The sequence below is a fragment of the Neovison vison genome, chromosome 11 (genome assembly GCF_020171115.1).
Source record: "Neovison vison isolate M4711 chromosome 11, ASM_NN_V1, whole genome shotgun sequence".
Taxonomy (NCBI): Eukaryota; Metazoa; Chordata; class Mammalia; order Carnivora; family Mustelidae; genus Neogale; species Neogale vison.
Genome location: NC_058101.1, coordinates 210,698,261 through 210,722,755, shown reverse-complemented (window position 1 = coordinate 210,722,755; position 24,495 = coordinate 210,698,261). Strand labels below are relative to the sequence as shown.

General features: G+C 42.6%; 1 protein-coding gene across 1 annotated transcript in view; it reads left to right on the top strand.

Annotated features, from left to right (window-relative positions):
- The window catches only part of LOC122890421 (CUB and sushi domain-containing protein 1-like), a 615,437-nt gene that overhangs the window by 577,261 nt on the left and 13,681 nt on the right, over positions 1 to 24,495 (top strand). The window contains exon 3 of the mRNA XM_044226024.1: positions 9,682 to 9,876. Within this exon, the coding sequence (XP_044081959.1) occupies positions 9,682 to 9,876 (195 nt within the window). The remainder of the gene's footprint in view (positions 1 to 9,681; positions 9,877 to 24,495) is intronic.

The window sequence follows — 24,495 nt, the reverse complement described above, 5'->3', positions numbered from 1 at the left end:
TTCTGGTTCTTCAGCTTCTTCTTCTTTTTTTTTTAAGATTTTATTTATTTGACAAACAGAGATCCCAAGCATGCAGAGAGTCAGACAGAGAGAGAGAGGGGGAAGCAGGCTCCCCGCTGAGCAGAGAGCCTGATGCAGGTCTCGATCCCAGGACCCTGAGATCATGACCTGAGACGAAGGCAGAGGCTTTAACCCACTGAGCCACCCAGGCACCCCACTGTTTTTGTTTTTTGTATTAAACTATCCCCAAATGATTTCTAACATTATTATTATTATTTTTTTTTATTTAAAAGCTTCTCAATTACATCGACACAATAGGGACATGGTAATATCCTAGGGTTTGCAGAGGTGTGGGCTCACCTGTGTTCCCTCTGCTAAGTTCCTCAACCTCTCTGGTCTCACCTTCTTTGCAGATACAGCTGGAAGAATGCCCCTTTTGACAAGTTGTGAGGATTAACATAGCACATAAGACATGTTTCATGTTAGGCTTTTCTGGAAGTCTGCTTGAGGTACACATAGAGACGCTTCCTTCGTTCAGACTTTCACAACTCCTTCCTCTCACGGGACTCCGTACAAGATTCCGCATGAGTTCTGAGGACACTGTGCTGTGCTCACTTGCACACCCATGCCCTACCTCCCAGACAGCAAGCCACCTCTGGAGTGGGATTTGTGGTGTCTGCACACTTGCAGCCTCACCACTAATCCTGACTTGGAATGCAGGAGGACTGCTTGGAGGAGGGGGCGTGAGATATGTTGGCATCTTTTAACAGTGTTATTGAGGAATAACACCTGTTTTTTTCTTTGATACTTCTTTCTTTGGATTAATTGGCTTTCTCTGCTCCGGGTGCTCATGATGGAGGCCTAAGAGATTTTTTTTCTTCTTTTAGGTTATAAATGCTATATGCTGTAACTCTCTATCTAAGCATAGTTTTTGATGCATCCCACGATGGCAGTGTGCCGTTTTACCATTTCAACGTGTTCAAGTATTTTCAAATATCCCTTGTGACTTCTTGTTGAGGCGTTAATTAATTAGAAGGTGATTGCAAAGGCTGTGCCAGCCTGATTTTCTGTATGCTTTCTGACTGATATTTTGTATGCTTGCTCATTCAATTATGAGGCTTATGTGGAGATCTCCAGCTGTAATTTGGTTTTACCCATTGTTTTTTTGCAGTTCTATCAGTACTTACATCATGTGCTTTGGGGCTTTGTCATGAAGCGCATACATGTTTAGGACTGCTACACTCACTCTTTTATCATCATGAAATAAGCTTCTTCATTTCTGGTAATATTCCTTGCATTAAAACTGTTCTGTGTGCTATTAACACAGCAACTTGAGTGTGCTTTTGCTGAACATTCTGTTCTTTTGGTTACACTTCCCATCATTTTGCTTCTACCTATTTCTGTCTTTATATTTCAAGTGTGTTTCTTCAAGTCACCGTGACATTGGACATTACTTTATTCTGAAATCTCACCATCTTTACCTGTTTTTTTTTTTTCTTCTGTTTAGTTAACATGTCTGATCTTGCTTGAGCACACGGAGTACAATTATTATGCCTGTTTTAATGTTAGCTACTAATTCAACCACCTGTGTCATTTCTGGCTAAGTTTTTTTGTGCCCCCCCCCCCATTAAGGATTGTGTCTTGCTTTTTTTGCAAGCTTAGTAATTTTTTTTTTAAGATTTTATTTATTTATTTGACAGACAGAGATCACAAGTAGGCAGAGAGGCAGGCAGACAGAGAGGAGGAAGCAGGTTCCCTGCTGAGCAGAGAGCCCGATGTAGGGCTCGATCCCAGGGTCTTGGGATCATGACCTGAGCCGAAGGCAGAGGCTTAACCCACTAAGCCACCCAGGCGCCCCAAGCTTAGTAGTTCTTGACTGGACACCAGCCCTGGAGAATCTTACTTTGGTGGGTGTGGGATGTTTTTGTATCCCCAAAACTGTTCTTGAATTTTCCTTTCGGATGTAGTTAAATTTCTTGTATCTGTCTGGTCCTTACTGGGGCTGCTTTTGAAGACTGGAGGAGGGGTGAGGGGAGTTGAGGGTCCGGGGTGACTGTTGTGAGTAGGTGGTACTCACATACGGTCTCTGCAGGTGGGGGCCTGGTTACACGACCCCAGCAGGAAGTGGTGGGCATCTTGCTAGCCTCCCCCTACTCTGGTCTTGTGCTTTTAAGATTTCTAAGACGAGATCGAGTAGCACTTACTCTAGAGTGATTTTCTTCCCCACCCCTGACTTTCTCAGTACTCTGTTCTCTGCGCAGCGCGTGTTGAAGATTTCTGCTCTGACTGCTGGGAGCAGGCAGTCTGCTCAGCTCCGTGAGCATCTGGGCACTGTTACCTGTTATCTACTGGTCATTCTTTCACTAGACTGGGGTAATTGTCCGTGCATGCATAGGTCAGTACTCACCTGGAATGCAACAGGGCCTTCAGTTGTTCTCTGGGTGCCTCCCTCTGTCTGTGACTTTTAGCTTCTTTGACCTGCCCCATTCTCGTCTCTGTCTTCATTCAGGGAGACCGCTGGGTCAGCCTGGGAGTCTGTGCCCTGTGCCTTGGGCACGCAAGTCTCTCCAGGCAACAAAGCCAGAGAAATGGTAGGGACTGTCTCATCATCTCAGGGATCATGTTCCAGCCCTGCATGATATCCAGTGCTTTGAGGGTCGGTTTTTGTATTTCATAAATTCTGACTTTTTTTCCTCAACTTGATTAAGGCAGGAAGGTATATCCAGCCCTTGATACCTCAACTTAGTGGAAAGAGGAAGTGTTCTAGTCAGTTTTCAGTTCTTCCTTATTTGAATTACCAAATGAGCCATGACTGAGAAAGAGTTTGGAGCTGTTTCCTGGAGTCAGTGTAATTGAATTTGTTACCCACCCTTCATGTTACTGAGTGTGATATTCACCTCTGGAATGGACACGTGATCCTTGTTACATGAATGTCACATGTTAGCCGGCGGCGTGGTAGTTGGGCAAATGTCATCCTGAGCAGGCCTTGCGCTGTTGCTAGTAACCTTGCTCACATTAAGGGAACGTGTACAAGGGGTTGTGGTCGTATTTGTTTAAATTTCCTTTACAGATTTTAGAACTACTTTCATCTTATCTTTTCACAAATATTGAGACATTTGTACTCAACAGAACATTTGTTTATTGAATATAAACGTCACTTCTGAGAAGAAGAAAGAAAAATGGTCTTCAAAGTGATTTAGGAGTTAATGATCATGTCTATAATCCACCACGTGGCTGGAGGTTATGCAGATGGACCTGGCGAAATTCATGTGCCTGTCATTTCCTTTCTGATGGTTCCATGACAGTTGAAAAGCACATCTTGTGTTGTTCCTTATTGCTGTGCATATCAGTCACATGATGAATTTTCGACCTTTGATATTAGCAGGCATCCATGTGTCCATGATTATTTTTCAGCTCGACTCCTGGGCTCTTTCTTTGGTCTTACTCTCAACTTTTGGTCATTTTTCTATGGAGTTGAATGATTGCCGGGCTCCTTAATTTCGGGTATTGTAGAGGATTTAAACATGGACTCCCAACCTGCTTCCTTTCAGCTTCTTCTACTCTTACTTCCCCAGTCAGAAGAAACTTTATGACTTTCGTGGTCCTTCTTTTCTTGTTGACTCTAGAGTAAACCCATGGACACACTCCACGGATTTTAAAACAAAGAGCATAATCTGTTTGAACAAAAATAATCATGTTCTCATACTGCCTTATTGGCCATCATGGTCCTATTCATGCCTTCTCTTTCGTTGGGTCACCCTGTAGAAATTCTTCCTAAGGTTGCTGCTTCCTCCTCTTTGTTTGTCATTTAACTCTTTTTGTACTAATTTTGCAGTAATTTATTCCCGGATTAATATCTGTTTTGTTTGAGATAGCAAAGGCCCCGCTGTAGCTCCAGATTAGAAAAATTTAGATAATGTCTGCCTTTGACTTAAAAATAGAAGACCATAAGGTCTTCTCATGGTTGGTTGAGCATCCAACTCTTGATTTCAGCTCAGATCTTGATCTTGGGGTCATGAGTTTGATCTTCTTGTTGGGTGGATCCATGGTGGGTGTTGAGTCTACTCAAAAAATAAAAAATAGGAGGACTATGAAAGGATCCATTGCACAAAGTTAAGTGATATAGTAACCCATGTTATTATATCAAGCAAACCTCCAATGAGAACACTACAGATTTGAAGACCCTTTATTATTTCTTTTGATGTTGACATGTTTGTAAGAAAGTTGATTATAGTGCTGAAGAATAGAAATTCTGGATCCGGCATTTGCAAATCCTACCACCAGTACTTCCAGCTGTGTGGCCGTGGAGAAATTACTTAACTTCTCTGTGCCACAGTAGCTTTCTTTACAGAAAAAAGGATAATAATAGTACTTACTTCATGCATACTGTTAATAAATATAAACCATGTCTAGCTCATAGTATGTGCTGTGTATTACTATTATTATTACTAAGTATTATTACTTAGTAATTATTACTAATTATTATAAGTATTACTATTATTATAACAATATTAGTCATTAGTTATACTATTAGGAATAGTAAAGTAGAATTAATATGGCTAAAAATAGAATGGAATGTCTTTCTCTTTGGTTTCCCATTTTAAGGACAATATTGGTTCCCACGGACTTTTAATAGCTTTGTCCTTTCTGAAGTCGGTATGTATTAGAAGCGCTGCATACTTGTAAGTTTCTGTTATTTCCCTGAAGCATCCATGGTGCATTGCACCTGGGGAAAATCAGAATTGTGAATGTCTGTTGATCCCTCCTTCTGTTCCGGACGTCCTGGTAACTGTTCAATCTGTATTTCCTTTGGTTTCACACACACCCATCCATAGGCTTTACATGTCATCTCCCCATACAAGACACAGAAACTGAGATTGAAGTCATTTGCCCCAAATTACAGGCCATTTCTGAAGTGGAAACACAAGTCTGAGAGCCCGTCCCCTTCCCATACCCCAGCACACGGTATACTTCCCTTGCTGAACGTCCACCGCTACAACTGCTGCCCTTAGAGAGGAACTTTCCTTTCGAATCTGGCCAAACCTTACCACTTTCTACCTTGAAATGCACATAAAACTCCCATTGACGTTTAGTTCAGTCCTAGAGCTCCTGTCACTCTTCAGAGGAATAGTTTTCACGCAGCATTTCTTCCTCACTGATCCTCTACCGTGAATAGTGACTGGGAAAGGTGGTATGTGTTACTGCGTCTCCCGAGCGGTCCTTGGGGGTTTTCTCGCGCCACGACCCCCTCTCCATCCTCCTGCTTTAGTAGCTGTCCATGATTTAGAGAGTCTGTACTGAGAAAAGACATCAGGTGTCAAGATTTGTCAAGATTTATGGGGTTTTGCCAGTTCCAAGATTTTTAAATTTCTGAAAATTAGATAACCCTATTTTTCTAATCACTCCCCAAGGCTGTGGGAGGGGGCGCAAAGAGTCATGGACACCCACATCTCCTTAGTTTACATTTCAAGTGCTGTGTGTCACCTGGGCACTCCAGGTTTTATTTCCTTAAGCTGCAGGGAGACTCCTAGAAAGGCAAAGTGTAAACAAATCATCTGACATACACCCTCTGGGACCTGGTTTCCAAAGGATTGCGCCCAGTGACATTTCATTGATTGTGCGCAAGCTGTGAAAAACGCTGCCTCTCCCCGCATGGATTCCAAACTTCCATTCACTAGCCTTTTGTCCCGTTCAGAATGAATATGGATGCGCTATTTTATTTCCGCATCATTGTGGTTTTGCTTTTCTCCTGGAAAAGGAGTTGATAGGACACCCGTTTCATCACTTAAACAGTCAGGGTCAAGGTTCTAATGAATTCCCTGAGTTGTGACCAAGACACTTGCCAAACCAAATGCGTCAGGGCGGGAATTTCCGTGAGTGTAATTAGAATGGCAGCCTGTGTTTCAAGCCCTGGGTGTGCAGACTTGGCTTCGTGCGGTCCGATGGCATGAGACCTGGCTTGAGAAGGAGGAACTGTGCCCAGAGCTCCTTTCAAGAAACGCTTTCCCATTACCAAATGCATGCGCGGGTGCTGAATTCCCATCACCCAAGTAAGAATTTCTTTCTTGAAGCGTCCATGGGAAAGAGTGCAAATTACTTCAAGAAAGGATTTAAGGGAATTAAAATTAGAGTCCCAGTCAATTCAATAAGTATTTACTAAATACTTAATGTGCGCTCATTACCATGGGAGACACAAAGGGACATTCACTATCTTCAGGGGAACTGGGTAAAAAATTAGTTAAAATGAAATTGGCAGAAATGCCATTTGGATGGAGTTTATGTTAAATTACTCTTTCCCAGCCTCTGGATTTTTGTGTGTTGGCAAGTTTTACGTGCCGTTGCCTTAAATCTTCGCATAGACCCACAATTATTTTCATCCATTTTTCACAATTTAGGGTATTCTGATCGTGGTTAATTGAATTGATAATGCTTTTATAACGTGCCCACTTTTGACATTTTGTTGTTTACAACCGAAAGTGGATCTTTTCATTCATCCTCAGTTATTTCTACTTCCTCGCTAGCAACGTTCACATTTTTTTATTATTTTTTCTAAAATCAAGTTCATTGACAATAAAATACTCATTCCTCAAATCAAAAACTTATAACCTCGTCCTACCAACCAGTGACACTGAACTTTTAAAGTTAGCGTTTGATCACTTTTCCCATCTGCCCGGCCCAGACCCAGAGAAGCCCGTCTCTGCCCGTGGCTCTAATGGGTGCGGCCGGCATCTGCGGTGCTGCCGTCTCACTGACAGTCAGCAGCTGCGCCTGAAGAAGACCCTTTACTCCGTCTACACTGTTCGAGCTGCCGTGCTCTTCGTAGGCACCTTCCATGGGCTCCTCTGTTTTCTCTGGCGGTCAGTGACTTTCCACGTCCGCATTACAGAGTCCTCCCCTAGCCCGATGATCCAGATTGGCCAAAACGATCGTTCTGTCCAAATGCCCACAGCTGTCTGTTTAAATGCTGCATTCAGCTCTGTTAGAAGTTCCAAGACATGGAAGTTTTCTTTTCAGAGGCCCACTTTGGGAGATCCCTGTTTTCAGGAATGATTTTTCTTCTTTTTTGTTTTTTTTCCCTAAACATTTCAAAGTCCATGCAATTCCACACTTCCGAGCGATATGATTGCACAGCCAACTTTTACCTACAGCCTCTCCTTCACTTTTCTTTCAGTGTAATAAATAGGTATTACATAGGATGGCGTTTGCTCAAGAAGCAGCATCGCGTGGAATCTCTCCTATTGTATTTCTGGAACTCTGGTCTTTCTGTACGAAAGTCAATTATGTTACCTGCACCAAAGCTAGTCACTGAAATGATTTCTTGCTATTTTCAATAGAGAAGTAGATAGAAAAGTTGTATCAGTCACATTTAGCTTTCAGAGTAGCTTATGGGGTTTTTCCACTTCTGAAAGTCATCACGCGTTGTGGTTCTTTGTAGCGGGTTTTAAAGTTTTTGATAAGATTTACATTGATGACTTTTGTCTTCAGGGAAACCATTTATCTGGACACATTCTAAAGTGAAACTGTGTACCTTCTAATAAGTCTTTATACCGTTTAATGTAAATAATAAAGGTGTCTTTGAAAAAAAAAAATCAAGATGGGCAACTGGCTGGTTTCAGCATGTTAATTGGCTGACCTTGGCTCAGGTCATGGTTCTGGGGTCCTGGGATCCAGGGCCCCATCCGGCTCCCTGCGCAGCTGCAAGCCTGCTCTCTCTTTCTCCCTGCCTGCTGCTCCCCCTTCTTGTGCTCTCCGTCAGATAAATAAATAAAATCTTAAAAAAAAAAAAAAAAGGCAAAGAAGGATTGGTGAATTCTAAATATTCTTGCAGCAGGAAGGAAAATACCAAAAGCATTCATATGTACATATTCCCCCACCCCCATCTCTCTTTTCCCATTGGTGGTGGAAATTCAGCCCCCGCCTTCCCTGTCTCTGGCTTTCAGATCCCCAGCTCTGCTGCTGAGCAGATGTCCTGCATCCTGGACTGAAGTGGTCCTCCTAGCTAAAACTTAAACTTTCTACCTTAGAAGTGTTGGAGATGGAACAGTGTTTTTAAATAACATTTCTTTAAAAAACAAATTTATTGCCTTAGTGATAGTGAATGTGGAACTAAATACAAACTTTCTTTTTTATCAAAGACAAAGAAGATTGTGGATTATAGTGAATTTTTCTATTGTGTTGTCTAAACTAACAGGTTTTTGCAGACTGGTTTCACAAACTTTTTGTTAAAAATCTAGAGCTTAGCCTGCTTTGACTATGTAAACTGATTTCATAAACATGTCAATATTACATATTGAAGTCGTAATATTTGTTCTCTAAGTGTTTTTACATAGCTTAGTTTGTTCCTATTTAAGTAATTTTGTAATAATAAAAATCATTTTAGAAATCACTGAACTCCCCTTCCCATTCATTGGGAAAGTTTTATTTCTCAGTTTACAAACAAAGTAAGCAATATTTTGCATTCCTTTATACACATATATCCAAATCCACCCCAGATCTATGTTAAAAATAAAAAAATAATAGAGACATAAATAATGTTTATTGGAATCATTTTTTCAAAAAGATTTTATTTATGAGCAGGGGAGTGGCAGAAGGAGAGGAAGAAGTAGACTCCTCACTGAGCAGGGATCCAGACCTGGGGCTTGATCCCAGGACGCTGAGATTATGACCTGAGTCAAAGTCAGGTACTTAACTGACTGAGCTCCCCCACAGGGGCCCCCAAAATCATTTCTCTCTTAAATGGCAGGCCCTTGGTTAATTTCACTACTTTATGATAGCTCTGACTTAGCGATCATAGGCTGAATTTAAACCAGAAAATGTAGATAGGAACCAACAATCATCAGTTTGATCCATTTAACCTAGCAGTGAATCAGTTAAGTTCAAAATTATGTTCTGAGTATGGAATGCCATCCTGTTGATGAGGTTTCAAGGCACTTGAATTAGACAGAGAATGGTCTGCACAGAAAAAGTGAGCAGGTCCGGAAAGAACAGAATCAAGGCTTTCTCACGGACTTGGTTCTTCAAAACTATTATAGATAAAACTTTGTTGTCAACCAGACACTATAAATGCATGAAGCCTAACAGCTAAATTGGAATATAATAGTGGTGTGATTTTTTTAAAGTCTGTTAGATTAATGAATGAAATCTTCACTTTATTCCTTAATTCAGTCGTCTGTCCAACAAACATTTACTAAGCATTGATTAGTGATGTGTATTTGGTAGTGTTGGTCCTAAAGGAATAAAGACCAACGTGATATGAATATTCATTTCTGCTATATTTCTGATCCCAATTTTCTGATGTTTCTGATGCTGTATTTCTGATCCCACATTTTCAGATGTCCATGTCCCCACTGTGTGACCCAGCTGCTAACTCCAGGAGACTGTAGGGTCTCCTAATTAGAGAATGATCTAGAGGTCATCAAGAAGGCAGAAGCTAAGCAGAACTGTATTTTTCCTCTCAAACTGTCTTTATTTTTAATTTTTAAAGTATCTTTCAACATGGTTAAATGGTAGATATTCTAAAACATAAATACATTTTCTCTGTTTTTTCAGGCAAAATGAAAATGTGTTTCTACTGGGCTTGCTAATCTGAATCATTCAAATGTCGTGCGTGTTTTGGGTAGAAGTTGATCTCCACAGAAATCTTTTTAACTTTTCTGTTTTTTCATTTTCTTCTTTCAACAGTTTTACCTAGCCACACGTGTGGAAATCCGGGGGAGATCCTGAAAGGAGTTCTGCACGGAACAAGGTTCAACATCGGGGACAAGATCAGGTACAGCTGCCTCTCCGGCTACGTCTTGGAAGGCCACGCGGTTCTGACCTGCATTGTCAGCCGTGGGAATGGAGCTTCCTGGGACTTTCCGGCTCCCTTCTGCAGGGGTGAGTCCCAGATGGTCAGATGGCGTTAGCAACCCAGAATCAATACGTGGCTTTGATACTGATGGTGAAAAAGTTTCCACTAAGTGAAAAGAGTTCGCCTCCCGTTGGCTCGTGGCTCGCCGGCTTACCTGTTCCTAGAAGTCATGTTCCACGTGACCCAAGTTTGAAAAAACCAGTAACAAACTTAGATGATGTTCCTTAAATACCCACATTTTTCTTCCGTCTATTTCCCAAGTTCATGGTCTTCTGCAGAATGTTATCGTTTGCTGTCCTAGCATTCTAGGATTTTCTATGCACATTTATGTACTTCTTGATTTGACGGCTCCTTTTTTATCTTTTTCCTCCTTGAAAATGACAAACACACCTTGATAATTAAAGGATCCCTTTTGAGGACTCTTTCAACTCTCTTAGACCTTTGAAACAAGGTGACTGTGAAAAATAACACTGTATCCAAGTACTCAGCGACATGATTTGGGGCGAGATTAGAATTTCTTTCCTGACACACCTGTGATTTTTAGCCTTTTCCATAACATTATTTTACTGCTCCCATAACTTTAGGAGTGAGCTTACTGTAACTCTTAAGTTCTGAGTCCTCTGAGAAAAGCTCATTTTAGGGTTTCAAAAATAACAAGTGTGGCCTACCTTTATGACGGCCTTTACCGGGAGGCCAGAGAACGTGCTGACCTGCTTTACTGGGATCGCACCGATACTCACAGCAACCATGCCAATAATAACTCTGGACGCTCGTTTAACAGATAAAGAAACACTATTTGTATTTTCAACATGTCCTAGACGCAGGCAGTGGGGTTGAGGCTCACAGCCACGTCTGACTCCAGTCTGGGCTCAGAGCCGGGCACATCCCCAGCCTCAGCCTCCACACCTCATAGGGCAAAGCCTTGTCACCCATGGGCTTCTCATTCCGTCTGTGCTGTGTAATGGGTACTTGGCTAACTCCTTGCAGGGTGGCTCATTGCTGCCCGTGCTACTGTCCTGTTGCCGTCGCCCCTGCTGGTGGCTAGCCCGGACTGGTAGCTTCCGTGGTTTCCTGTCTCACCTTCCCAAGCAGGTGTTCCACAGCAGATTCCTTCTGCAGCGGAAGAATCCGAAGTTAAGAAATGTGACTTGCCCAAGGCATTCTAGCTCACAGTTGATGGAGTTCAGGCTCAGCGTGTTCCAGGAATTCCTCCACCCTGGGAGAAATCCTGTTGGGAATATTTTCTATTCCAAGCGTCTCTTTTTCCTCTGGAAACGCTTATTTCCGCTGCATATTTCTAAAGTCCATTATCTCTCTCCCTCTTTTCTCCTTTCCTTTACCGCTGTTAACTATTTTCCATTTTGTCAAAAGGACAGTGTACTCAACATCCAGGCCTTGGTTCCATTGACTTGTTGTTCTTATCGATTCTCCTCAATTAACTGTTGACCCTGCCACCAGGCCCTCCTCAATGCGGGCTGTCTTCCTGGTGCCCCCATTGTTCCCTCTCAAGAGGGAACCATCGGGTAATAGAGGGTAAATAATCGAACTGCTGGGTGGTAGGTCATAGAGCTCTGTGAAACACGGGCGCTCCGCAGCTTCCTTCCCTCATCCCCTGTGTGCGGCTTTTCCCTTATGAACCGTCCCTCACTCACCTCTGCTCCCACCCCCTGTTCTCATTCCTTTTTCTCGTCACCCAGACCACTTCATGTTGGTCACCTGAGCTCCCCCTGTGGAATCTCGGCGTCCATCCCGCATTCTACTCCCTGACGGTCCTTCCCAGCACGCGTGGCCCCTCGCCCCCCTCTCCCGCAGCCAGACCCCGTCAGGGACTCAGCAGGACTGCCGTGCCCAGTCTTCATCGTGGCTACGCACGTGCCCCAGGACAGCCCTGGCTTGGCTGAACGGTGACTGTCGCCCGCCGGTGCTCCCGGACACAGGCTGACGCCTTTCTCCCCACGTGCAGTGTTCTGCCCGGGCTCCCGGACGCTGGCTTTCCTCACAGCTACTGATGGCCGCGTCCCTTCTGCTCTGCATTCCTCACACCCCGCTATGAGGCAGACGTCACCATGCAAGGAGGCTTTATACCACAGAAATTGGCAAACCCGACCCACCAATTATTGTTTTTTCCTCCCAAAGAATTCCTTCCCAACGCACTACTCCATGCTTAATCCCAAACATTTGCTGTTTTTATCCTTTACACAGTTTACCTGTTTATCTCCCGTGGGGTCATAAATCTTACTAATTTGTCAAGTTGACACTAAAGTCCCAGCTTCTGTCATTTCTTACTTTGCAACCTCCTTTGAGCTTGCTTCAGAAACAAGTCCTTCTGCCACAGCATTGATTTTGTTACCATTTTATAGTTGAACATACTGTCTTAACATCGCTTCTTGAATTAGTCTCTAACCTCCCAGGAGATAGTACGGAGCCATATAGGCTTTGTGACTATACCCTTGATTTCCCTCTACACTAAAATTTAGCCTGGTCTGTAGCTCTTTCCCCTTACCGCTATCCCTGATTCCCCTCCGGGACGTGATAGGGATGTAGAACTATGCTGAGTACCACATAAGGAGTCATTACAAGCTTGAAAATGTAAGAAGTCAATATTAACAGTCGTCCCTTCTTTCTTCCCCAAGGAGTTTTCTTCTTAATTGAAGGATCTTTATCAGTTACACAATTATAAACCTTATAAAGTCAAAGTTAATATAACTTTAACCCATAATCATTCTTATTCTGTCACCAATTTATTAAATTCCAACTATATTAATATACTTTCATCAAGATAAATATTTTTCCCTTTATTACAGATCATTACATTTATGCCTCTATTTTGCTTTTCCCAGTGCTTGGGCTAGTAGCAAATTCAAAAGGCATTAAATTAGATACAATTATTTTATGAAACAAGTTTTAAAGCTGCAACAGTATGTCATCGAACTGGGTAACTGAATCATCAAGAAAAAACAAAAAACAAAAAACAATGACCTAATTCTTATAAATGTGTAGATGGCGTATCTAGGGAAGACATAAATGGATTTCAGTAAAGTGGGCTTAGATTATTTATAAAAATGAAATGAGTATATTTTCTGCTTCCCCAACCTTCCAGCTGTTTAGTTCCAGGAATCACTGGAGGATTCTTCTTGATGACGCTACTAACCGTAACACCACTATATCCTGTTACAGTGTTTCTTGTGAGTGCTGAAAAATTTACATATTAACTCCCAGGGACAGCATTTAACCTGAACAATGACACCTAAAGGTGTGTATCATTTCTGGAGTCGTGATACTCTTTAAAAAAAGATGGCAGAACCATATATGCAATGAAATTAGTACGTCACAGAAGAGGAGACCAGCCGCTCTGCTTACAAAGGGTTCCTCTAATTCCTATGACCTGCGTCGAAATGACTTCTTTCCAGGGCGAGAGTCTAGATTGTCTTCTTCTGGAGGCATCCTGTTTCAGTCTTCCCCATGTATCCTGGAGTTTTCAACTTAACATCTGTATCTTAATTTCAGTCCATTATTTCTTACGGCTCCTATGGTCTCTTCCAATCTTGCAAAGATTTGCTGTTTCTGCCAGTGCAAGTCCGGTGGGTCCTTAGCGGAGAAATACAAAGGGGGGAAAGAAGGAAGTAGATAGAATGAATAACAGACGCTCCGAGCTTAGAGTTTAAGTGTCCTCTTCATTTGCTTTATGCTTCCCTCAATGCATTATTAAATCAAAAAGACTATAACATCAGAGGCCGGATATATCACATATTACTTTGGTCTCCAGGACACTGGAGGGTCATAGAGTATAAAATCCAGAAGAGAAGAGATTGTTCTTGAACGGAAACTGAACAGCAGGTTGTCCCCAGATTTATGGCATGATCAAGAAGGTAGAAAGGAAATCGGTAAGGATCTGCATTTGGAAAATGCTCCTTCATGAGAAACAATTTATCTGATCCAAAACGACCCCATGAGGAAGTGGTCCTCACCTCCCATCATCCCAGCATGAAGTGGGTGCAGCCCTCCTTCCTGCCTCTCCGTAAACGCTGCAACTCTCTGATTCTGGACCTCACTTTTCAAGTATCAGTGTGATCTCACATCTGCTGCCTTATTCTGTGAGTACAGTCACACAGAGGGTAGGTAGATATGAGAGACATTTGGGGAACTTAGCTATGGCTGGGCATAGAAGAGATTAAGATAGCGTAAGTTTTGTTTTATGTTTTGCATAAATGACAGGGCAGTTGCAACAGGCATGTGCTATTTGAAATAAGTCAGCTCCAAGAACACGCTAGTCCGCTCCTGCCAAAGACGCATGCTCTTTCTTCCCTAAACATCACCTTTGATGTGCCTTAATGCTTTCAATGATGGAACACTTTGTATTTGCAAAGTGCTTTATAAAATAACTTTTAGCAGTTATTACAGAGCTGAGATCCCTGAAGTCATAGCTGTGGACCTTATCAATTATAAGCAGTCTTAAATATCTTATTTTTGTCTATTCTGCATTTTACAGATTAGTCTGCATCAACATGTGCACAACTCCTATGAACTCCCATAGAAAGGCATCTAACAATGGCATTTATATAATTTCAATTTGCAAATATGCTGAAGTCCATAAATTCATGAACCTGCTTGTATCTCCAGTCACCTTGAGATGTAAGCAGGGGAAACACGGTTTATTCTTGTAATGAAAGAGAGGAGGTTTCAAATTGTGCTGACATAGGTTATAAATTTGGGGCTTGGACAATATAAGAAGACAGTCGATGATATCATCCTGCTTTTCCTAAAATTGTTTACTAAAAGTGGCATCTACACATAATTTAAAAAAGAGTAATAACTTACTACTTACTATGGTAAGTAATATAGTTATAGTAACTAATATAGTTATTACTTACTATAATAACTACTATGAAAAGAAACACCCCATTGAAACTACCATTATGCCACAGATAGTTTGATAACATTTGATTGCTTTTTTTAAAAAAATTATTTTTTAATAAACATACAATGTATTATTAGCCCCAGGGGTACGGATCTGTGAATCACCAGGTTTACACACGTCACAGCACTCACCGTAGCACATACCCTCCCCAAGGTCCTTCACCCAGCCACCCTCTCCTTGACCCCCTCCCCCCACAACCCTCAGTTTGTTTTGAGAGATTAAGAGTCTCTTATGGTTTGTATCCCTCTCGATCCCATCCTGTTTCATTTATTCTTTTCCTACCCCCCAAACCCCCTCCGTTGTATCTCCATTTCCTCGTATCAGGGAGATCATATGATAGTTGTCTTTCTCTGATTGACTTATTTCGCTCTGCATAATACCCTTTAGTTCTATCCACGTTGTCACAAATGACAAGATTTCATTTCTTTTGATGGCTGCATAGTATTCCATTGTGTGTATATATATCACATCTTCTTTATCCATTCATCTGTTGATGGACATCTAGGTTCTTTTCATAATTTGGCTGTTGTGGCCATTGCTGCTATAAACATTCGGGTGCACGTGCCCCTTCGGATCACTACATTTGTATCTTTAGGGTAAATACCCAGTAGGGCAATTGCTGGGTCATAGGGTAGCTCTATTTTCAACTTTTTGAGGAACCTCCATACTGTTTTCCAGAGTGGTTGCACCAGCTTGCATTCCCACCACCAGTGTAGGAGGGTTCCCCTTTCTCTGCATCCTCGCCAGCATCTGTTGTTTCCTGACTTGTTGATTTTAGCCATTCTGACTGGTGTGAGGTGGGATCTCATTGTGGTTTTGATTTATATTTCCCTGATGCCGAGTGATGTGGAGCACTTTTTTCATGTGCATTTGACTACTTTTTTATTATTATAACTGGTTATACTGTTCTTTTTTTAATCAAATTTTTAATTGACATTTTGCTTTGAGTATTAAGATCTGTTCTACTCATCTACATCTTGCTTGTCCCAATTTATTTTTAAAATTCTGTACATTTTCTTTTGTTTCTTCTAATTCAGATTTCTGCCTATTATCTTAAAAATTTAAATACACAGTATATCTTTTTTTCCCCCAGAGACACAGGCCAGGCTTTAGAGGGGCTACAGCGGAAGCACAGCCAGAGAGCAGCGATGCTGTCTCTCCCAACAGAGCAGAGGCCCTGCTTGTGCTGAGAACCTTCCCACTCTGGTTCACGGTGGAATAGTCTGTAGAGTTCCCAGGCTACTTAGCCGTAGGGGGAAGCTGGAAAAGGGCTTCACCCTGATTGGCTGGAAGGGTTTCATCCTGATTGGTTGGAAGTGACAGGCAACGCCAGCCGCTCATTGGTGCTTTGTGAAACCGCGGTCCTCCGGCTGATACACCAGCCCGCATCCTGGAGCATCCTAGTCTGGCCTTGGGACGGCCGTCCGCCCCCATTAGCGAGCCAGCAGAGCTTCACGTCCAGACTCTTCAACCCCACTGAGCCCTGTCTTGTCTTAGGATCTCTTCATGGTTGCCAAAATCTGCTCTCGGAATTGATGTCTGAGGGCCAAAAGTGCTAGAAACAAGGCCAGACCCAAAAACCAAAGGCCTAGACGAGGCTTTATCCGGGATAGAGCTCAAGCTGAAAGGAGGCACGGCACTAGCAGAGAATAGGTAGCTGGCCTCCCCCTTTCTGGTGGACCTTCTAATCCTTTCCTCTTGTCTTATTCTCTCAGCAGGAGTAGAACTTTTGCAATATCGCAGTTGTTCACATTTATATTTTTTGTTATAATCATAATCAAGTCTTTCTTAATTTGTCTAAAGGCTGAAAAGCAATAAACAGTCATATTATTATAACTATGTAAATATTTTTCCACTGCAGAGCTAAGTATTATGCCTGTAATCACGTTGCCTCCTCTATAATCCAATATCACAACCTCTGTGCCACTCAGAGTTCAGATGAGTTCTTTCTCAGCCTCATTATTCATAATAATGCCATAATTACTTTTGCTTCACATTTGGACCAAGGCTGCTTTCTATACCTTACTTAGCTAATGTCCTATTAGCAAGCTCAAACGCAAATGTTGTGTGCACATGTTGAACACCACATGAATATTTCTGACTAGCAACTGGTTCTGATACAATTCATCATCTGGGGGCTCGTGTATCTGGGTTTGCGTGAGTTGCCAGCCTTGTCTCCACGCACTTGGCAGCGGGAGGGCAAAGCTGGGTGGCGTGGGTAGAGCAGGTCCCTGCATGTCCATCGTGTTGGTTAGACTCAGCCCTGGTGTTCACACCTAACCAGAAAGGAGGTGAGGAGTTGGATCTTCCTTAGTCAGAAGGAAGAAGAGACACACTTGGTGAATGGCTGGCCTGGTCGTGCCGCGACTGCCTTCCATTGGTCCTAAAATTTTGAATTATCTCTGTTTTTCCCCTTGTGCATTAGTGAAACGTATGTGTTGTCAAAATAATACAGATGTCTCCTACTTTACATGTTTGAATTTTTACTAGGAGCAAACTCTGTTCTTCTTCCTGAAGGCCATAGACTTTCTGATAAACCAGATTGCTTCACATTTCACAGACCATTGCTTTCTGTCCTTCCTGAAGTCTCTGGTTGCCACTGCTCCCAGGTATTGTACTTCCATTGCCCTTGTTCCCCAAACCCAGTTTCTCCTGCTCCCTGAACTGTCCCTTAAGCGCTCTGCACTGGCTTCCCGGGCTGTTCCGTCACCAGCCCGCTCAAGCTGCCCGCTCGTTCCTAAATCCAGTGTCTTCCTCTTTCACTGGTTCACCTCAAATGGCTTCTTAAGAACTATTGCTTCAGAGGCAAATCCTTTAAGTCTGAACACGCGTGCAAGTGTTTATGTCTGCATCCACATTGATGGACACTAGAGATGAGTGTAAACTTATACATGGAGAACATCTCTTCCCAGAAGTATTAAAGCATTATTGGGTCATTTTAAGTGTATTAGTGTCTTCTGCTGAAGTATAATTTCTCTTTCTGCACACACATCCACACACACACACACGCACGCATATGCACACGTGTAGGCGAGTGGACTTTGAAGTTTGTAACTGAAGGGTTTGTCTTAGGTTAAAAAAGTCACGTTTCCTAGGCATATGTCAAAAGAGAAAATGGAGAGGTTTTTAAGAAAGCAAACACATGTGAAAGATTTTTTTTTTGAGGGAAGAAACTATATTTGTAATCTTATTGGGTAGAAAGATAACACACTCAGTGTAGAAAAACGCCACAGACACACTGGTTCAAGATGAGCTGGGCTGTACCTCAGAGCTGCTTCTGGGTGTGATGTGGCTGGTTGGGGATGTGACGGTCATCACCTTTGCAGGGATTAAGGGGATGTGCAGCTGTCAAATGCCTAATAAAACCCAATTCCTCAGTGTTTAGAACAGTGTTTCCCCTAGAAATATGATGCAACTATGAGCTGTCACACGTCATTAAAATTTCCCACTAATTACCTTGATGAAGTAAAAAGAAACAGGTGAAATTAATTTTAATACTTTTTCTTAACAAGACATAGCCCAGAGATGAACTTCCCAACACATGATCAGCATAAACTACTAATGAAGCAGTTTGTGTTTTTCCCACACTCTTCTGGAAAACCTGGTGTGTATGTCACAGTTGCAACATGCCTCAGTGTGGAAGCCATATTCCAAATTCTCATCTGCCACATACGCTGGTGACGACTGTTTCCAAGGGCTCAGATTTCCTTTGCAGGCAGAGGAGTTTTAGTATTCTTTGTCTCTGCCACACCGGTTGTCAATGCACGTGGAGTCTGCTGCTGAGTGGGCTTCATTTTCACTTATGATGTAGATTCAGTATAGAGATGTAGGTTCATGATAAGGACTGATAAGAAAATGGGTCTGAAGTACACAAATCTGTGTCATGGTCTGATTGGAATTCTTCCCTTAACTCCGCAGCAAGTGCTGAAGCAGATTTGAGCTGAATAGTATCGGAAAGTAGAGTCTATTTTTAAAATTAGTTTAGGCAAGAGATAAGAGGGAGCTAGCTCTTGATTGATCCGAAAAGGTTTCTCAAAAGGAACCTCATTTCAGATGCCGTCTGACTTTTGGAGCAAATGACCTTGGGTCTAATGAATGAAGATTATGGAGAACTTTGAAGAAGGTGCAGATTAGCTGACGGTGTAAGCAAAGAATTGGAAAGAGCTTGTGCATGTAGGACCGAAAAGTCTGAACCAGTGGGGTGGGGGGCCGCCTGGGTGGCCCAGTAGTAGCGGAAGCATCTGCCTGCAGCTCAGGTCATGGTCTCCGGGTCCTGGGATCGAGCCCCATGTCCTGCTCCTTGCTCGGCTAGGAGTCTCCTTCTCCTTCTGCCCCTCCCCCCATTTTCTCCCTCTCTCTCTCTCTCAAATAAATAAAATCTCAAAAGTATGAATGAATAAAAGGAAGACTTTCTGGGGAGGGGAAAAGCTAGATTTAATTCTGGGGTGTAGCTTCCCCGTTTGTAAACTGTCACATACACTGCAGTCAGATGCTCACACAGCCAGAAAGCAACACAGCTGAGGTCGGGACCCAGTGGCTTAGCACCAGAGGCCACGTACCCAATCTCTACACAGTGTTATGAAGAGAAAAAGCAAATATTTTGAAAAGATGCTATTCTCAGTATCCTTATGAGAATTACGGGAAATGGCATAGACGAGGCACCTTGCGAAGTCCTCAGCACTAAAGAAAGCGAAGAAAGCAGAGAAGGTTTCAGGGGTGGCGGTGCTGCCTGGGAGCCAGGTGTGTTCACGCCAGCCCTGGGCTGTAGCTTTGCTCAAACCCCTTCCCTCTGTCTGCCCTGAGCGTCCTTCTCTGTGTAAAAGCGCCTATTCCATACATCTGTTGTAGAGATGAAGTGAGATAATCCAGGTAAAGTGCTTAGCAAAGAAGCTGACATAGTAAAGCTCTATAAATTTTTAAATTTATAAATTTATAAATATGAATCTATAAATTTATGAAATTCTGTAAACTCTTATAAGTACTCCTATCCCATCTGCCTTCAGTCTTAAAAGCAGCATCAGATTCTGGAACGAACTGAATGAAGCCCAATGGCAAACGATCTGAAAGTAAATTCACGTAAGGTGCGGGACTTCTGTGGTGGCAGCCCTCAGAAGGTCTTCGTGCATCACTCATAAGGTTTGGCACGAAAAAAGAAAGAACCGTCAGGCTGATTTAAGGAGAGAAACTGCATGGAGGGGAGGCTCAGATGCAGGGGAGATGAAGGGCTTACCAGGGGGTTCGTCCATGCAGGAACAGGTCATTCCATCCTATGGGTCGCTACTGAAATGCATTGGCAAGGGGCGCCTGGGTGGCCGGGATGGTTGGGGCATCTGCCTTTGGCTCGGGTCATGATCTCCAGATCGTGGGCTGAGCCCCATGTGGGGCTCTCAGCTCAGTGGGAACTCTGCTTCTCCCTCTGCCTCTCCCCTTGCTTGTGCGCTTATCTCTCTCTCTAAAGGTTTAAAAATAGAAATGCATTGGTAAGACAGAAATCACATAGACAACACACACATGAATATCCAAATTCATATGCATAGGGTGACAGGGTAGAGAACACAGAGTTAGCGATGTTCCAGATGTAGATTCTTTCTAGAGTTTTTTTCTCTTAAGGGAATCCTCAATCAAACTCAAAGTATCTGAATAGGTAGCAAGTGGAGCAGCATTCATTTTCAGCAGATGGACATTTCAGTTTGGTTACTTAAAATGTAAGGTTTTAAGAAAACTCTGTGATACTGATGGTGAACTCTGTAGCTGTGATCAGGCAGCAAGCCCTGTGCACGTGCCTTACGTACATACTTGCATTTAATTTTCTCGGCAACCATCCAAGTTCCAAGTGTCCGTAGGCCCTGTTTCTTACAGAGTCTCGGGCACCGAGGTGTGAAGTGACTTTTCTGAGGTCACCGAGTAGCAGGAGGAAGAGGCAGGATCTGAACCTGGGCGTCTCATGCCCTTTGTCCTCGCGGGGCTCTGCCAGTGCCCTTCTAATTTACAAGAAAAACAAACGTCTTTAAAAGAATCTTAAGTTTTAGTTTGGAAATAAACACTTTGAGTTTGAATTAAACCTTCTCATCTTGAGAACCCGGTGCTTGAGCCCTGCCTGAAAAACCTGGGAAGGGGCAGGGGGAACACGGCTTCTATGGAGATGTGCTATCGGAATCAGCAGGTGACTCAGTTTCCCCCTGGAGAGATGAAAGTGTGGGAGAGTGTTTACTGTCCTCCTCCCCCTCCACCCGCCCCTACGTGCAACACTGGAGGAAGTCTCCCAGCCCCACAGGCCTTTCAGAGGTTGTGTGCCCAGAAAGGAGAAAAACAAAGGCAGTCAGAGGCCAGGAGGGGAAAGTGGTGCTGGGTCTTTTGTGTCTTTTGTGGAGGTGCAAAGGGTTAAATCCACGCAGTCCTCACAATGTCCCCTGGAAGTAACTAATAGGGTTGCAAATGAAAAACTTTGTGCAAGCTTAGCTCAAGAGAACCTTAAGCCTGTAGAGGGCTGTTTGGCTATGAGGCCTTTCTCATATTTTATTGTAAAGGCTAAATATGATTGGTGAGGGCTGTTTCTTTGCAGAGTAAATCAACCTTGGAGAGAACAAAGCAGACAGTAGTCTGTTTTCTCAGTCTGATGGCCTTCCTGCTCTGGGGAAGGTTTTCTTTGGATTAAGCTGGTGCAAACCTCTTTTCTTCTCTCTTCCTTGCAGCTTTTGGGCCTTTACCAAACCCCACCCTTTGCCTGTTGTCCCAGGAACCCCCCACCTTGGCCAGAGAGGCAAGTCGGAGCAGATGGGGCCTGGTAGTGTGTTCGGTGTGGCGCCAATCGGAAGGCGCTCTGGCTCCAAGTAGAGTCCCCTTGGGAGGCAGTTGGGGCAAGATACTAAAATATTTGAGAGGTAGTTGGCCAATGATTATCCCTTCTTTATTTTCTATTTCCAGTCAGTGGGCTCTTTTAAGGTCACTGAGAAATGCTCAAGAGGGAAAGCCATGGGGAAGGAGAGACAGCATGGCGAACCATTTTATTTAGAGCAAATCTCCGTGGCAGGTGCCATATTCTGCACTTTATATCCACTAATTTATATTGTCCTAAATTTGGAAGTTAAGATCCATAGTTTGTGATGAGGAATTGAATTCCCTGACATGCAAGGAGTCTTCTCCAAGGCTACAAAGACGGTTGGTGCTGTAGCTAGTTCTCTCTTCACGCCTCTTACACTTCCCGCCGACTGCTGCCTCCTTCCTGGGGAAAGTGGAAGGGGAGCTTGTTTGCTTTTGTTTTGTTGAGAAGCATGATCTGTCAACTGTTCCAAATAATAGCAAATGCGTGGGTATCGGAAGCTGAGCTTCCATAAAGTTTAACCTTGTTTCTGTCTGAACACATGCATTTAAGATAAATATTCACCTAAATGTGTCAAAACACATTGTCAGTATTATGTGATGGTTTTAAAGCATACCGGATATGGCAGCTGTTAGGGTTTTTTTTTTTTAATTTTTAAAAATTTTTTATTAAAGAGATGACTGATTTTATCCATTTGGGGTGGTTGCATTTTTCTTCGAAGAATGGATGATCGTTAGTGAGCCAGGATGCCATGAAGTGAAGAACCAGGAACCGGTTTCAGGAGCACCTTTGATTCAACAGACTCAGTAATGTACGCCTGTGGTCCGTGGAGCGCTGTCTCGAGCTGCAGATTTCTTTAATTGATAAGCCTTCCATACGTGACTGGAAATAACAATATGTCACTTGCCAGTGCTTTATGAAATGTCACTCAAGGTTTTTTAATTGCAGACATTCCATGGCTGGTGAAGGGGCAAGAGAGAGGCTGGGGAAGATGTAGCTGGAGGGGAGGAGAAGGGAGAGAAGTCATGCTTTTTATGGGAGCCTATAAATTCTGTGATATTTAAAACACAGCTGTGTTTTTATCAGTTATGTTACCGAAATAACATCAAATGCATCTTAAATGATCTGTCATGTCAGGACCACACATTACAAAGTAAGATTGAGTGTGACAATCTTCATATAAGAAACCTGGCTCTAAATTAAGTTTGAATGGCTTTAGACAACTTTGTTTTAAGTAGTTTTCCTGCATACTGTGCAATAAACAAGTCTAAGTCTTACTCAAATAGAGGAGGGAAAAGAGGTATCAAAAATATATGTCAATGTAAGATTATAGTAAATTTGGTTCATGTGTTTTTCATTTCAGTCTGCTATGCACTTTCTGCTAAGTGCCTTTTTTTTTTTTAAGATTTTATTTATTTATTTGACAGGCAGAGATCACAAGCAGGCACAGAGGCAGGCAGAGAGAGAGGAGGAAGCAGGCTCCCCGCTGAGCAGGAAGCCTGACGTGGGGCTCGATCCCAAGAAGGGCTCCATCCCAGGACCCTGGGATCGTGACCTGAGCCGAAGGCAGTGGCCTTAACCCACTGAGCCACCCAGGTGCCCCCTAAGTGGCTTTTTTTTTTTTTATAACATTATCTCATTAAATACCATCTTGTAACAACTCTAAGTTATAATCACAGGTGTCTATGAGCCAATTATTTTTCAATTTTGTGGGTTAATTTATAGTATTTTTCTGTGATTTTATACCAGGCTTCCGTATTCAGTCATAGAGCTGAGCATGACTAGTGCTCATATAAATACCGCCCCCCCCAGGTCAGTGCTGTTCACTGGGACAGGTAGTAACGGCTGTGCTGAGTGGGAAGGACTTGATCGCTGGAGATCCTGCTTTGTCACATACAAGCTGGGACATCTCGGACAAGCTCTTTGCTTGTAAAGCCTCTGCTTCTGAATCTGTCGCTTTAGGCTAATACTTTGACTCTCATGGAACTGGTAAGGATTCCATAAGATGCTCAAAGTGCACCACATGAATAATTGCTATTATTACTGTAAACATTATCATTGAAGAGCTGAGATGGAGAGAGAACAGAGACCAAAGGAGACCAGCTCAAGCTCTGAGAAGCTCTCGGATTTTAAAATCATAGAGCATATGACATTTTTTTTTCTTTTGCAAGATTAGTGTTATAAACTTTTAAGTTTTAATTGATAGCATTTTATTCTCAATATCCTCAAAATTATACAAATTGTTATTTCTCTCCCCATAATTGAACATAATGAGTGTTTCCAATGTTTGCTGCAGCACATAATGCTATAATTAGTGTCTCTGTACATATAGCTTTGCTTTTGTTCTATTTAATCTATTCCTAAGGACAGAGTTCTAAGAATGCTATTTATGCAGTGCACAGTTGCTCAACAAAATTCCATGCCACAAGGAGTTTCTCCACAATTACTCTCAGTTTCGATGCTAGTATTTACTTTTAATTTGCTGAGAATTTAGTAGTCTCAAAATGATGTCCCAAAGTTGCCTTAATTGTCTTTTGATTTCCAATAGAACATGCCTGTTTACTATTTGTATTCAGTCATTCATTCTTTAATGAAACACTTAGTTATCAAGGACCTACGAGTGTTCAGACACACTCCTCAGTCAGGTCAGTAAACTCTTCCTATCAAGGGTCAGGTAGTAAATATTTTATGTCTTTCAAGCCATATCATCTCTCTATCAGCTATCATAGTCAGTCATTGTAGAGACACGTTTCCATAGGTACTACCTAAACAAATAGGCATGGCCATATTCCAATAAAGTTTTATATATAAAACATGAGGACAAATGTGGTCCACAAGCTATAGTTTGCGTCCATTAGTTTCTGAAGCTGTGACTACAAAATGAACAAAAGAAGAAAAATCCCAGCT